Source organism: Macrobrachium rosenbergii, chromosome 56 (assembly GCF_040412425.1).
Source record: "Macrobrachium rosenbergii isolate ZJJX-2024 chromosome 56, ASM4041242v1, whole genome shotgun sequence".
NCBI lineage: Eukaryota > Metazoa > Arthropoda > Malacostraca > Decapoda > Palaemonidae > Macrobrachium > Macrobrachium rosenbergii.
The window spans coordinates 6,037,582-6,053,460 of NC_089796.1; the positions used below are offsets into that span (position 1 = coordinate 6,037,582).

The 15,879-nt window shown below is 36.9% G+C and overlaps 1 protein-coding gene across 1 annotated transcript; it reads right to left on the reverse strand.

Moving 5' to 3' along the window:
- Positions 1-5,325: 5,325 nt before the first annotated feature.
- Positions 5,326-15,382, reverse strand: CLS (cardiolipin synthase). The gene is made up of 8 exons (XM_067100809.1): positions 15,168-15,382; positions 13,594-13,860; positions 12,983-13,108; positions 12,354-12,491; positions 11,251-11,380; positions 10,385-10,470; positions 9,572-9,732; positions 5,326-6,954 (listed from the first exon to the last, which is right to left on the reverse strand). Exons 1-8 carry the CDS (start codon positions 15,372-15,374, stop codon positions 6,858-6,860), a joined length of 1,212 nt encoding a protein of 403 aa, XP_066956910.1. The 5' UTR covers positions 15,375-15,382; the 3' UTR covers positions 5,326-6,857.
- Positions 15,383-15,879: the final 497 nt, after the last annotated feature.

A 15,879-nucleotide genomic window follows, 5' to 3' on the forward strand; every position in this document is an offset into this window, starting at 1 on the left:
ACGGTTCTCCCTTTCTAATACATCTCCTAATCCATCTATCCAGCTCTTTCTAAGTATTTCTCTTGCTCCTGCCAGTTCTTTATTGGAGGGGTGGGTAGAGCTCTCGGCTAGCACGCTGTTGGCTCAGAGTTTGACTCTCCGACCGGCCAATGAAGAATTAGAGGAATTTATTCCTGGTGATAGACATTCATTTCTCGTCATAATGTGGTTCGGATTCCACAATAAGCTTGTAGGTCCCATTGCTTGGTAACCAGTTGGTTCTTAGCCACGTAAAATGAATCTAATCCTTTGGGCCAGCCCTAGGAGACCTGTTAATCAGCTCAGTGGTCTGGTTAAACTAAGATATGCTTTTCTCGCTCCTGCCAATATTTCTGGATCATAAAATCTTCTTGCCAACAAACTGTCCACCATTTTTTCCACATGACCAAACTAACTCGACAAACTTGGATCCAGTCTTTTACTGAAGTTACCTTTTGAACACTTCTATACATTTCTAATTTCTACTTTTTCAGTTCTTCTTATGTCACAGACACTGTGTAAAACTTTCATCTTGGAAGCATCAAGCTTTTTTCTTTTGTGTGTATTCAACATTCACATGTCACTTCCACAGAGGATATTTGACCAAACAACCACGTCATAAATTCCCACGTTGGCTTCCACTGACACTCCAAGTCTCTTCCCAATCATCTAAAAACACCCAACCATTCCTCCAACTTCCTGGTTTCCATTTACCCTCAAACCCTTACTCTCGGACGTCACTCTCAAAATCTGTCACTAGTTTCTGCAGCTCAGCGATCCCCAACCCGCAAAGTATCATCTGCAAACAGCAAACATTCTGCAGTCTCTTCACGACCCATTATCTTACTCCCAACTTTGATCCTAAGTCAGAGTTCAATGTCCTTTTTTTAATTTCTTGCATCACTTCATTCATAAACGTATCACACATCTAATAATGAATTAACACGACCCTGACACTGACCTGTTTTTATATAAAACCAGCCATTCTTTCATGCATGTATCTAACATGCACTTCACCTCCACCATAAAATATTTTAGTCACTCAGTTTTTCTTCTGTACCATACAACCTCAACTACCCCCACACCGTCTCTGTATCAACTCTGTCATAAGTTTTTTCCAGGTCCATGTGTGGCATGTCCTGGGAGCCTCGATGGCTCGGTCGGTAGAGCAGCAACCTCAGACTTCATAGAGATCTGTGGCGAGGGTTCAATCTCCGCAGCCGACCGGTCAGAGAAGGCAGACACTTTGCTATCCATGTAGACACCCTGGGATTACGTATGTAATCAACGGATAGGTTTGCTGAAACCAAATGGGTGTTACAGACTAATACACACATAAACAAAGCCACTCCAACATCTTCTAAAAACATAACAGACACCTCACACGTCTCGAACTGTCAACCTAACCGCCCAGTTCTCCTCGCTGCTGGGAGAAAGGGAGCTGGGGATTTGGTACAATACATGTACACATTCGTTACCGGGGTCTAAGCGATGTCAGGCAGGGCAGCCGATCGAGGCTACGGCCTACCCCTTCGCCAAATCAGTCCTTCAAAAGAAGTCATCGTGCTCACCCCATATAAAAATGGGAAAAAAGCACGTTAAAACGAAGAAGATGTGTGGCATGTCCTGCTTTATCCCTTACTTTCAGACTACTTTTATAACTACAGTGATTCATAACTACAACCTGATCCACACAAAATTTATCCTGTCTAAAAACAGCTCTTCCCCTATCAATCCTTCTGTCATATTTTTCACTTTCTTCATGAAAATACTAATATACTGTACACCTTTCCTGGTGTACTAAGTAAAGTTATACATACTGTATACTTACACTCTTTAAATCTCTTATAACACTTTTAACCTTACACAAAGGAACAATTATTCCACTAACCCATTCCCACCAAACTTTTCCTTCATCCAGACTTACCTTACAAATCCTGATTAGCCACTCAATCACACTTCCCACTGTGCCACAGCATCTCGTTTGTAATCCCATCAACTCCTGGTGTCTCTAATTCCTCAACCTGTAAATAATTGGCTTCCTTACATTTTCAAGTTACTCCAGAAACATTTTCAAGGTAAAAATAACCCTTTCCATTCCTGTATCATTCAGCTGTGTCTACCATCTATTCTCCATATTCAACAAATCATTAAGCTTCCTCTACACATTTATTTTCCTGTAAAACAACTTGTTTCCCCTAAAGTTTTTGCTTATAATCACTTCCATATTCCATTTCTCTTCTCTTTCTCACTCGTTATCTGCCTGTCCATCATATCTATCCATCCCCTTGTTTATCTGTATGTGATCTGAACTCTTTTTAATGAAATTTAGGATGTTAAGCCAAGCACCATGGCACTTCTGATCATTCAGTGCTTTAGGCAGTAGGAAGATGGAGTTGGAGTGGTTAGACAGCAACCTACAGATCCAAAATTATAGGAGATGAAGTACATGGCTCTAAAGGCGGACCTTAGAGAAAAACCCATAGTTGCACATAGAAGTATACAGTAATAGAGAATTTGGACAGCAAGAATGAAGAAAGGAAGTAGGAATGGAGTTAAAGTAAGAGGCTAAAAAGTGGGTGCATAGGAGCCTACAGTGCACTACATGGGGTGCACTGACAGCACTAACCCCCTACAAGGTAGCTGTATATCACATCTTATGCCAAGCAGTTGTGCTAAATCTTTTTTTTTTGTACCTATCATTTTTATTATTTTATTCCCTATCCTCCAATAGTCAAGTACTCTCAGCTGACTTACGATATCCTCAAATTCTGCTTATCTCTTTGTCTCTGACCCTGGCCAGTTTTCCTTCTATTTTTTCATTATATGATCTTACCTCCTCATCAAAGTCAGTTGTCTTAATTACATTTACCCCTACATTTTCACCATCTCTCTCACTCTCCAACTGAAACTTCTATCTTAACTTTTGCCTCAATCAAATAATCATCAGGTATACCTCTAATCACAACCCTTCCCCTCATTACCTCATCAACTGGCTCTTCCATGATCCATCTACCATGTACTAACATATGATTAGTACATTCTTCTTGTCATTTTCTCTTTCTCAGGTATACTTATGAATATCCATCTTTGGATACCACATATTCATAACAAACAAGCCCTTTCTAAACATATTTCCACAATATCCTCCCCATTGTCATTTACTCTCAAAACTCCATGCCCACCAACAATGCCACCTCTTTCTTTGTTGCCTACCTTTACTGTACTTTTAAATCACCTGGCACAACCAACCTTTTCATGATCTCCAAACTTAGCCATGAACAGATCCATATTATCCCAAAACCACTCTCTTTTCCTTGTGGGAGGGCTTCCAAGACCTCATCTTCTTCTTATGAAAGGAAGAGGCAGAAATATGTTAAGGCATGAAGCACTGTTGGAGGAGTACAGTCTGTACTTGATACATACGGGTATCCCCACAGACAAGACAACCACCATTGGATGCTAAACACTGCAAGTTCTCTAGGAGTAAAAGGAAGGGGATCAGCAATGAAAGACAGGTTACTCAGAATACAGAGAGGAAATGCCCATCAGTACTCCAGTGAAGCTGCCAATAGAGCATTTGTAGGAGGTGGCAAACCACATACACATATGTACTATGTCTCTCCTGGTGAGAGTTCAGCACTTGCACCTGGGTCAGCACTGTCGGAGGGAGCAGGCTGGTCCCCTTGCAAGCAGAAGGGAGCAAGTGAAAGAAAAGGTGTCCAAGAGGAAGGAGCTGTAAAGATTTGACATTATCGCAGGCAGAGTAATCTCCTCTGAAGAAATGAAGACGACATCTTTTGGCCTTCCTCCACTGCTCCCGAACCTCTCTCTGTAAAGATCAGCCAGCATACTCCTAGTACCAATATAGAACAACAAAACTAGTTGCACTAACATCAAACATAAAAGACAATGGTTTGTATTCCAGCAGGAACAAATGCAAATTATCATGAATTTGCAATTTGTTCCCAATAGGATACAATCTTTCACTTTCTTTATGGATACTTCTTAAATGGGGAGTACTGTCAGAAGAATATGATTGGTCATTTTCTTTTCATTCTGGTCCTGCAAGTGAGCATGAGAATGAAGGCTGCTATAACCATCCCATGCACCTTTGGCATGTGTGATGTTGAGGGTGACAGGATTGTATGCTGGAGTCTGCACTTCTTTTAACCTCACTCTGGGAAAACTAATATAAACTAAGGTTTCCCATTTATCATGGGAATTTCCCAACATTATCCCAATCAGATACAGAGATAACTATGCTCTACCAGAGAAACTTCCGTGATTAAAAGATAGACAGAGGGAGTCAGATCTATTGACAACTCCCAGTCTGTGATAGGATGGTCTGTTATGTAATTCACCTACAAGTATACATACACAGCCATAGTTTACTGCACAAAAAGAGAGAGATGGAAAGAGGATTAATCAGTCATCTTTTACTCCACCAATCTTAAGACACCTGGGGACTTTAAGTGTGATGCTTGACACTCTGATGAAGATTGAGTTGCTTTACATGTTAAGCTGCTACCACAGGACATAAGGTGTCTAAGAACTTGTGGATGACATACCAGAGGCAGGAGGTAAAGGTGGTCTGGTGGCACCAGACATCTGCCCTCAGTATCCACACCATAATTGTTTTCCTAATGGAGAAACGTCCCCGAGTCTGTGAGCCCTCATCCAGAGTATGTATAGAGCTGTCACCTCCCTGACAACTCATATACTGGCTTGATGCCCTCCCGAAGCCAGTACTAATGAAGTTTCCAACACTTAGATGTAAGACCTACAGTCCTGTGAAGGTAGCACCACAGGCAGTCAAGCAGGTCGGTGAAAAAAATGTTTGGGAGGGTGGCTAACTTTAGTATTATGGTAAGCTGGGAGAGGATGTTGTCAGAGAGAGCAGATGACAAATGACAGGTGGGAAGGAAAGGATAAAACAACCACAACATGGGAGCTAAATTCCTACAGTGATGAAAAGGTTAACTGCTCACAAAGATGACATGAGTAGTCAGATTGCAGAAAAAATGCAGTTAGGAATATCAGCTGAATAAATGGAGTGAAAACAAAACAGATAGATTAAATTAACATCAACAAAAAGTGATAGAAAATCAGAACCTCTAAAACCAGCAACTATCTGACTAAAAGCAAAATAAATTACCATCATAAAAGGCTGACAAAAAGTCAGCTGGAAGATGGGTCCAGATGGTGCCTGTGCAATATTAGGCATATATAAAATCAATGGAGTAAAATAAAAAAAGCTACAGCACAGTACTTTGAAGCTTGCTGAAATGTTAAAAAATATACACATACAATTCACCTGCTTTTATTCAAAATTAGCTTTTGTCTACAAAATTGTTCATATTTTACAGTACAAATGCACAGCATTAATTATTAAATACTCAAAATGCACTGAAGAACAAATGAAGACTCAGGTCATTGTTTTAAACTTTTCACTGCATAATGGATCATCATTGTTTCAAGACAGTCCTGTGTAATAAATAAATATCAATTTTTTACAATCTATAAAAATGTAATAATTTGCTTCCCACTTCAGGGATTGAACAAATTTCACATGTGAATTTATTATATTAAATCCACTTCCACTGACAATTGCATACAAGCAATTACATCTTACAACAAACAAGGACAAATGAACACCTCTGTTTAACATAACCTTAGAATTGAATAAAGGGGTCTATGAAAAAGCAGTCATAATTACAAAAGAGTTCTACACTTTAATCTTACAGACCACTGCAGAACACAAAGTGGAATGTTCAGAGGACATCATGCAATAAAAAAATTCAGCTACATTTTATTGCAGAATATGAAAAGTCAAGATTACTAACACAAGCGAGAACAAGCTAACTGGAGTAGGAGATTGCTCACAGAAAGAATGGCAATCACCAAAGAATAAATAGTGCGTTACTGTATATATTCAGCACAGGAAATTGGTCCTCCACACAATTACTGCTCAAGTGCACATCTGCCTCCCAGTGCATTCACAGAAGGAAAATATTGAAATGATGTATCTCATGAGATGAAATCAATGTCTTTTAGAATTAATTTACTTTATCTTATTGTAAACAGCAGCTGTAAAAAACAGGATATATGGAGTAATGGAAATCAAATTCAAGAGGTTTACTACAGAGGTAATGCCTGAACAATGCTCGTGAAGTATAATGTTTTGGCAAGTGTGCTGTCCTGAAGAGGAGAGCAAAAGTACAACATGGCAAGTAAAACAGAAAGTCACTCACAAACAGTAGCCTGGTATATTCTTTGGCAATACAATACTATGAATTAAAACTTTTAATTCTCAAAATGCTTTTACATGTACTGCTTGAATTTATAAAAATTCCGGTAATTACAGAAATTTTAATTTACGGTTTAAGCATTTGTCAACTGCCAATTTGTATCAGTGCACCATCACACCTGAGGGAGTCGACCAATAGCCTCTGTATGCATAACCACACACACACAGATTCTAAAATAAAATGTGAAGGAAAAATCTAAAAAATGTTGGCACACTGTTTTCCTATTTTAAAAGCAGAATGAATTCACTAGTACTCAAGGACACTTGTCTGACCTACCTGGTGTATCAAAGTTTCTGTATCAAAATATTCTAAGCAACAAAAATTCTCTGAATACCCACGACATTCACTAGTCCTACAGAAACTGCACTTACAAACAATGTGTGACACAAAGAGCTTACAGCTTTTTGGAAACCGACCTTTTTGATGTCAACGTCATATTCTATAATTACAATAAAAAATATCAAACTGTCCACAACTCTATGTACTATATACACAATGGTATTCTGCATAGTTAAGCTGCTGAAGCCATTAGCTCGGTTTCTTCATGTGCTGAAGAATCTTATATGTATCTTTGGAGAAAATGTAGGTCAATCCTGAGCTTATTGTAGTGACCCCTGTCACCCAACTGTAAACAAAACCAAAATTACATTAGTCTTGTTGATACTACATATTATAGTATAGCCTTAAAAATAATAATTCAGACCAATATTAAATACTGTGAACTCTTATACCCGAGTTTTGATACTAATGTCAATATAAGACACAGATAATAAATGAATCCTGTATTTAGCTAATTTCTAACTTTTATCTATTTATTAATTTCTTTTTCTTTTTGAATAAGTGAGATCTCTTCTCTCTGTATTTCCCTTTACCTCCTCTTACTCCTTCCTAATGAACACCATATTCTTTGGAAACTTGAATTTCAAGTCAATGGTCCCAGTGGGGGGCTTGTTCCATATGAATAGGGTTCATCTTGTGAATAATAATAATAATAATAATAATAATAATAATAATAAATAAATAATAATAATAATAATAATATATAATACAAATAAGATATTTAAAAGGTAAATATCTGCATCAGATTTTATAGAAGACTTTTTCTATTTCAACATAAACCAATCACTCAGAACACCCACCAAATCCAACGAATACCTGACATCCAACTTGTGGTCTTATCATTCATCCTCAGCCCATAGAAACTGTTCCAGACATCACGTAGTTTTTTCGAGCCACGCAGTCTACCAGGCAGAAGAGCAGTAGTAGCTCCCGCTGCAGAAGAGTCAAAATGGTACATAAATGAAACTGAGATCCTTCCACTGAAGAGAAGTCCGCAATAAGGAAAATCCACAGTGGGTAAACATCTGCATCAGATGTTTATTTCAACATAAACCAATCTTTTCCAACATGTGGTCCCAGACACAGAAGTTTTTGTGGCACTGCAGTGTTGAAACCAATCCTTAGGTCCACAGCAGGTAATGGGCTTAAATTTGCCAAAAGACTGTTTTTCCATGACAAGAGTATGACCTTAAGATCATTACTCTTAATTTATCCATTTTTATATTTCTTTCATCCTGTTCACTAAGTTTTCCCTTTAGTTGACTGTTAATTGGGTTCTACTCTGTACCTCAAGAGGTACTAATTTTTTCACTTGGGTAATTTTGATATTTGTGGTTTCTTTGTGTCAATAAATTAGGTTTAATGATTGACATTAAGATGTTAAAAATTCTCAAGTTTAGTTCTCTTAGGCATCAGCTAATAATAAGACTGAGGGCAAAACTGCGCAGGTTAGTGTTAGTTTAAGTGCAGTAAGCTTTATTTCATAAATGAATACACACCAATGTTTTCGTAGGGAATGGTATAAGAATCAGGGCTGGTATTACATTTGGAGGCAAGACTTCTGGTTGCCTATATCCTCTTCTTCTTAACTGTTCTTTCTCATCTCTCCACTGATGGCATTCTTAGAAACATAAGCTATTACTAGCAACATCATCTTTTACATATGTAAAGTGTTCTTCACATGTCATTTGACACAGACACATTACAAGCAACTCATTTCACTATCACAAAGCCTTAACAAATTCCTGCAAGGCTAAAAAGGACTCTTTCCCAGAGAAAAGGGTAGAAATGAATGAGCCTGTCATAATAACTACCAATAAGAATGCAATGCTGAACAAGAACAATCAGAACTGATGTCCCCAAGGCTAGACCTTGCAATAGATGGTAGTGGCAGTACCAATACTGGGTGTAAATGCACCACTGAAGGCCACAGGAACTAGTTAAAGCACTGAGCATAGGAAAATGATCACGTGCATTTGTGGCCATTACAAACTGGGGAATGAAAAGCAAAGGGAATTCTGACTCTTCTTGCCAGACCACCTAAGGGGAACAGCAAGCGTGGGAAATCTGGGGACAGCCCTCCTCTCCCAAGATGTCTAGGAGGGTGAAGGGTCATGGGCATGCTCTGAACATTGCTGTCAATCCCTCTCACTAAACAAAATTTATCTGTCCCACCACTAGGGGAACAAAGTGTTGATCCTCATTTCTCCTAGGAATGTTAGGGGAAAAGGCATGAGCTTACCCAACAGATGAAACAAATATCCACTGCACAAACAAACCAAAAGAGATGATAGAGTCAAGGGTGGTGTTATCTCACTGAGGAAGCAGATGACCTCTTTTTGGCTTTATTATGCTTGGTACCATATTTCACCCACAGTGTAGGAGACCCACAAGGTCACACTTTGCAAGGTAGACCCTTACTGAAAACCCGGCCTCTGCAGGAAGAGCAGTCAAGAGGTTAGGATCACCAAACAAGAGCAACATAAAGCAATCACACCCCTCTTGTCCTGATCATCGTCACTGTTTGATCACCATCTTGCCACCATCATTAGAGCAGCCATCCACCATTTGTAAGATAAAACCCTAAAAACTAAGGAAATATTTTGGGAAAACTTTGGCAGTGAAAACCAGAGTTCCACAGTAGATACACTGGCACTCAATAGCAGCCAAAGAAAAATTGAGGGTTAGTGTAAAGGTGAGTGAATGGTACCCTCTACTCACATCTGCCAGTACTTAACTACCTCATAAGCAAGATTCAACAACCGACTCCTGCTAGCAAAATGAATACTGCTTTATAAAAGAGGAAATTTGTATTCTTGTTGAACAAATCAATAATCTGTGAAAAAAATTACACTACTTTAATCATACATGAAGATCACAATGAGCTTTAACAAGAAACTTACCACAGTCCTTTAAGGAGGTAATGGTCAACATATCCAAAGACTGGGGCTGCAAGACATGCTGTGATAAGCCCTAGCTGTATGGCAGTGTTGATCTTACTCAGCATGGTTGGGGCTAACTGCGCAGTTGCATGAGTAGCATCAAAGTATCGAGCAATGGTTTTCTGTTTAAAATATGAATAAGTATGCTTTGTCTCAGAAAATAACTAAAGATGAACAATTAGGAAAACTAGACAGATTCATCCAGACTAACTGTACTAATTAACAAAAATGAGTTTTTTTTTAACAACTGATGAAAACTGCATGAATGCAAAAAAAAAAAAAAAAAAAAAAAAAATTAAATGCTTTTATCTCAGGTGTAACAATCTGAAACACTTCCAAATGACTGTTTTTTTTGTCTCTTTTGTTTCAGTATCCAAACAATACTCTTTGCACTATATTTATAATTTGTCATTTGTTTTGGTCTCTTTTGTTTCAGTATCCAAACAATACTCTTTGCACTATATTTATAATTTGTCATTTGTTTTTGGTCTCTTTTGTTTCAGTATCCAAACAATACTCTTTGCACTATATTTATAATTTGTCATTTGTTTTTGGTCTCTTTTGTTTCAGTATCCAAACAATACTCTTTGCACTATATTTATAATTTGTCATTTGTTTTTGGTCTCTTTTGTTTCAGTATCCAAACAATACTCTTTGCACTATATTTATAATTTAACACAAATTGCACCTTTATCATGACAACCACAGTCTAAACTGTTGTAAAATAGCATCAGCATACCCTTTACATACTAAGTTAATAACATTTATGCTTACAGGAGGGGGCAGGCTTTTGTACCGGACGAAAGAAGCACCACCAATAATCACAAGGTCTCTGTACACAATAATCACAGTAAGGGGCACTGAAAAGAAAAAAAAATGTTCATCTTGCTGGTCAAGCACATCTTCAAACCAAAACAGAACTCTTGAGCAACTCCAAACAAGCTATTTATTTTAATCAGCTGATCAAAGTTGAATATCAGTACTGTACACATATTTAGATGTAAAACTGTAATCATTATTAAAAATTCATACAAAACAACTACTTTATATATAAGGTACAAAAGCTTTGCTAAATGTTACTGTCCATTTCAAGAATCAATCTGAAGGCATGCCTCTTCAATACATTGTACTGCACTTGCATTAAAACAGAATGATACCCAACACTAACTGTGGTAAGGACAAGGTATCTATTAATAAAACTAGAAAATGTATAAGATTCCTTTCCTTTTGTTTTTTACGAAAACAAAAACACAACCTCTAAATTTCTAACTGAACAGACCATTCAAGTTCAAGAAGAAATGTCCTTTTTAACTTCTTAACTCAAGGTTGTTCAGATTAACAGATGTTGGGTACCTGGGATTTTACTAACCTAGTGTTTATAAACTGAGTGAAAATGGTAATAAAAGTTTTGCTTGATAATGACCAGTAAAAACACAAAGAATGACTAAATTCTATAATAAATAAATAAGCGGAGTATAAGGTAAAAATTCATTACAATCCTGCTGGACTTTACAGAAAAAATAACAAATTCATGTAGTCAAGTTTAAAAGAAAAACATACCTAATATCCAAACTTAATGTTTCATACATAATAGAGCACAGTCTGTAAAGACAAAGTACATCACACAGGAGGTTACTTACATGGGATCAATCCAACATAAGTGAGGGAGAGGAAGAGCATTGCTACAAGAACTTTGTCTGCCAGAGGATCTAGAAAGCTGCCTAAACGAGACGCCTGACTTGGAAAAGTTCTTGCTATCCATCCATCAAACTGAGTAGGGAAAACCAACTAACTTCAAAATTCATTTTAACATTAACAACCTTTATCTAAAAAAAAAAAAAAAACATCAAGGAACTTCCTCCTAACAACTGGAAGACTAAATAACAAGGTTTAAAATATACTTTCATCAACAAATTTATGGTGTAATTTATGTACAATTACTGTACATCTACAGGCCGCTGTCATCCGTAAAAATAATTTCACTGGACGAACAAGCTAAATTCCTCAGCTTTCACAGAGCTGTTTCAAAGGGTTTCTTATTCTTAAATAAAATTAATGTATCTTTACCTAATGAATTGCAACTTATAAAATCTTCACCTAGTAATCAGAAAAACTGGAAACGAAGATATTGATAAAATTTCATTAAATGATACCTGACGAAGACTAAAATTAAGGAGCCAGCAGGAATAGCAATTTAGTCACTGTTTTAAACAGGTATGTCCAATTCCCAGAAAAGATAATACTAAAGTTATGTTTTTTGTTTTCCTAATGGTAACTGCCATAACCCTATTTTTTTTAATATGCTTGAATTTGCTACTGCCTCAGTCATTTATTAATCATCACTGACTTCAGCAACAAAAATAATAATGTATGAAAATTTTTTGTTACTGATGTAATCATTCAGTTGCAAACTTTGCTACTTTAATTTAAAATTTCACTTCTTTTATGGCTTTCGTAAGGTAGGATCAACCACCATTCAACATTTATAGTAAATTCTTATAGTATATAAAGAGTATTTGATTTAATTTTTAGGAATTAATCTGTAAATGCTTCTATTTGCAGTTCTCAAATACCTGAAAATGGAATACTTAGTGAAGTTAATGATGATAAGAGTATTTTCCTGGATATATTGCAGCACATCTCACACCAGTAGAACATCTGGAACCATCAGTATATACAGCAATTTGTATATCAAATATAACAGGTCTCTATCTTTGAAATTAATAAAGATATAAATACTTACTAAATCTGTAAAACCAGCGAACATGAAGAGACCTAGTGCCCAACTGTATTCCTCAGTTACGACTAAATTACACAGAATGGGTGAGCAAACAATTCGGCTGATGCACAGGAAATTTGGTACTGTCCAAATATTTTCACGCTGGAAAAGACAAATAATTAAACTAAAATTAGCATTATTTATTCATTCATTTACAGTTAAAACTAAGATGGTTCTCAAACAAAAGGTGAAAATTGGAACATGGTTAAGTTCAAAAGTTGGACAACTATGAGAGGAGAGACTAAAGGGAGCATATGAAAATTAAAAGTAAGAAAGCACAGTAACTTGGGCCAAAAGGATCTTGCAAAGTACCTTTAGTACCACCCACAATGCCCATTCAGGCAATTTAATAGAACAGTGATAAAAGTCAAAATGACCTTACAGCAATTATTTACACAACTTAAAAGTTTTTCAGTTTTACTGGTTTAATACCAGAGCTGTTTAGAAACCAGATTAATAATTATATAAATTCTTCATTCACTCACAACACACACACACACACAACTTCAGAGTGAATGCAGACCAAAATATAAGCAGATGTAAAAACATTCTTCCAAACCTATGGTGCATAAAGATCTCAATCAGGCCCTTACCTCAATGATGGCATCCATTTGTTCTTTCACTTTTGCCTTTGTTTCCTTTATATCTTCGATGATATCTTGCCCAACCTCTCGAAACTTTTCTTTCTTTTCTTTGACTGCTTCCCATGGTGCAACTGCCTGAAAATAGGAAGGAAAATGTTCATAAAGGCAGACACGTCCATATAAATCTCCCTTAAAACCCAGCAAAGTATAACATGCTCCCAAAAGGATTATGTCCAGGTCAAATATCTCACAATCCCAATCTACACTACAGTGGACTGTAAGTTTAGACGGGGAACACTGTTATAAACCACTAGCCAGTTATTCTTCAATAAAAGTACAGTATCTTATCATTATCATTTTTATTATTATTATATCAGATATTTTGGCTAGACCACTGACTTAAAATACTTAGTATAAACCCATGCTTTATAAATTCATTTTCTTACATTACGGAAAAGGACAATTGCCCGTAATAACATACAAACAAGCAGCTCTATTTTGAATGAATACAGTATTCAGAACTCACACAAGTATAATTCTGGTGAGTTACATTATGCAGTTAATGTTTAATGCACATCTTTATTGCCTGGGCAAAAATAACAAGGGAAATATTTACTTACTGGAGCATGTGGAGGAACTTTGTCAGATTTGTAACTTGTACTAGATGTCCATATATGCCTGAGTGTGACTGGGAGATTTAATCCCAGCTGCAATGCTCGTACTGGTTCTGTCACACGCAGGATATTTGTCCATCCCCCTGGTGGGTAACACACTCTACTTTGCAGATGTAAGCTGTTAATATAGCCACACCTGGAAGAGTCTGGACGGCTAACTGGAGTTTGTTGCACTGCTGAACTGGCACAGCAGCTGATGTGAGGCGTTCCATCCTACAAAATATTTTTTTAAATGTACCCATCAAAAGAACTGAAAGTTAATAAGCAGTCAACAGTTTCATGCATATCAATAGAAATTAAAACTACTGTACTGTTTTACATGAAAAAATCTGAGGATAAAACAAAAGAATGACTGTGATGGTCTATTGCCTATGCATGATACATAGTAAATTCATGAAAATAAATATCTTTATCACATCAGAATCAACCAATTCTATTAATGGCATAACACTAAATATAAATAATGTTTATTACTAATTAATTAAACATAACCTTAGTACAGTATGATGTGTCATTCCCAAGATTAATGACCTTTCTTTAGACTGTAATTTGGACAAGCTAAAAGGAACCTATAGCTTACAAGCAACTGTAAATTAGTGATAAGGTTTTATCTTAGTGTACAAGAGGTAACACAGCCTTGGCTACACTAGGCGCACAGCCTTTTTTATGCTAGTCATTGGCATATGTAAAGGAAAACCTGTTAATATACAATGAAGTGACTACTTCTGAAAATAGCAACTAACAGCATAACTTGGAGGTTAAGCCATAAGCTAACTGATGGAGGAAGGGGTGAAGTAGCCCAAGCTCTTCCCCTAGTTCATACACAATCATCCACAATCATAAAGAACTGATGCTTTTCGTGTTGACAAGAAATGGTAATAGCATGTTACTTATCTAACTCCCTTGCCATGACCAAATCTAATAACACAAGTGTATGAGTAATGGTCATACAGGTGTTTTTCTGAAGTTCACATACACTAGCCTAGCCTACGATAGCCTAGGCTATTAGGAATGGAAGGGAATATGAAATTTAGGCCAAAGGCCAAGCACTGGGACCTATGAGGTCATTCAGCGCTGAAAGAGAATCTCAGAGGAATAAAAAGGGCTTAAAGGTGTATCTGGAGGAAAACATCGCAACTGCCGAGGCTAGAATATCTCACAATTGTTAGCATAGGGTGGAACGTAAGATGGAAGAAAGAGAAAATGAATAGAGATACAGTCAGAGGAATGAAAGGGGTTGCAGCTAGGGGCCCAGGAGACGCCGCAAAGACCCTTCAGTAATGCCTACAGTGCACCTCGTGAGGTCCACTGACGGCACTAACCCCATGCGGGGATCACAACCTAGGATACGAAAGGCCTCGTATTAATATAAGATATGAGAGAAAAGATATACGACATACCTAGCCTGCTTGAAAACCGTGCACATAACCATGACAGAGTTGAAAGAAATGAAAGTGACTCGAGATTAAATAAAGCATTACTCGGTGGGCCATTTAAAATTCTCCCGGTTCAAAACTAACCTTGAGAAACTCTTTCCTCCTCTCATATTGGCTTATTATTCTGTAACAAGTTGATGATGCCCTTCCGTAACATTCGAGATATATTCCCCTTGACTTTCTCCTCTGCTGGATATTTTTTCTAATTGCCTGCTTCCAAATAGCCTGTGAAAATCGTTCGTTATTCAGCAATGTTTTGGTTATGGCAGACGAAAGCACGACAGTCGCCATGACACTTAGGGATCAATGAGGTAAAGCGATTTCATTAATATTTATCTTAAATCAATCACAGTTTTATAATATAGTAGATTGTGATATAATAATCCTAAATATAATTTTTTTTGTAAGATTCCATATGTTCATCTTAGCAAACACGATTTAATGGCAACCATATTTGCACTCCATTCGTTTGTACTCTATGTACCCTTACAGAGAGATAAAGAATGCATAGATGTTTCGGAATGAATAGCATTTCATTTACTAAACCAAATAGAAATAGAATTAAGTTTATGCTGTCAGGTGCAAAATTAAGATATGGAGTCTGGTGGACATCCAGGTGACCTGACCCTAATAGTACTCTAGTCCAGATTACTGACAAAGTTTTTGACTTGTGTTGGCTACTGGACTATAACTTGTCATTTAGTTTCTGTTCAAAATGCTGTAAGATTTTCAGTATATCTTAGAATATTAGAGACATATATATATATATATATATATATATATATATATATATATA

Coding starts and splice junctions, on each gene's coding strand:
- CLS (XM_067100809.1), bottom strand. CDS start 15,374: ATGGCGACTGTCGTGCTTTCGTCTGCCATAACCAAAACATTGCTGAAT. Junction 10,471..11,250: donor TTATGTTGGATTGATCCCAT/GTAAGTAACCTC, acceptor TTTTCTTTTCAG/TGCCCCTTACTGTGATTATT. Junction 9,733..10,384: donor ACAAAAGCCTGCCCCCTCCT/GTAAGCATAAAT, acceptor TATTTTAAACAG/AAAACCATTGCTCGATACTT.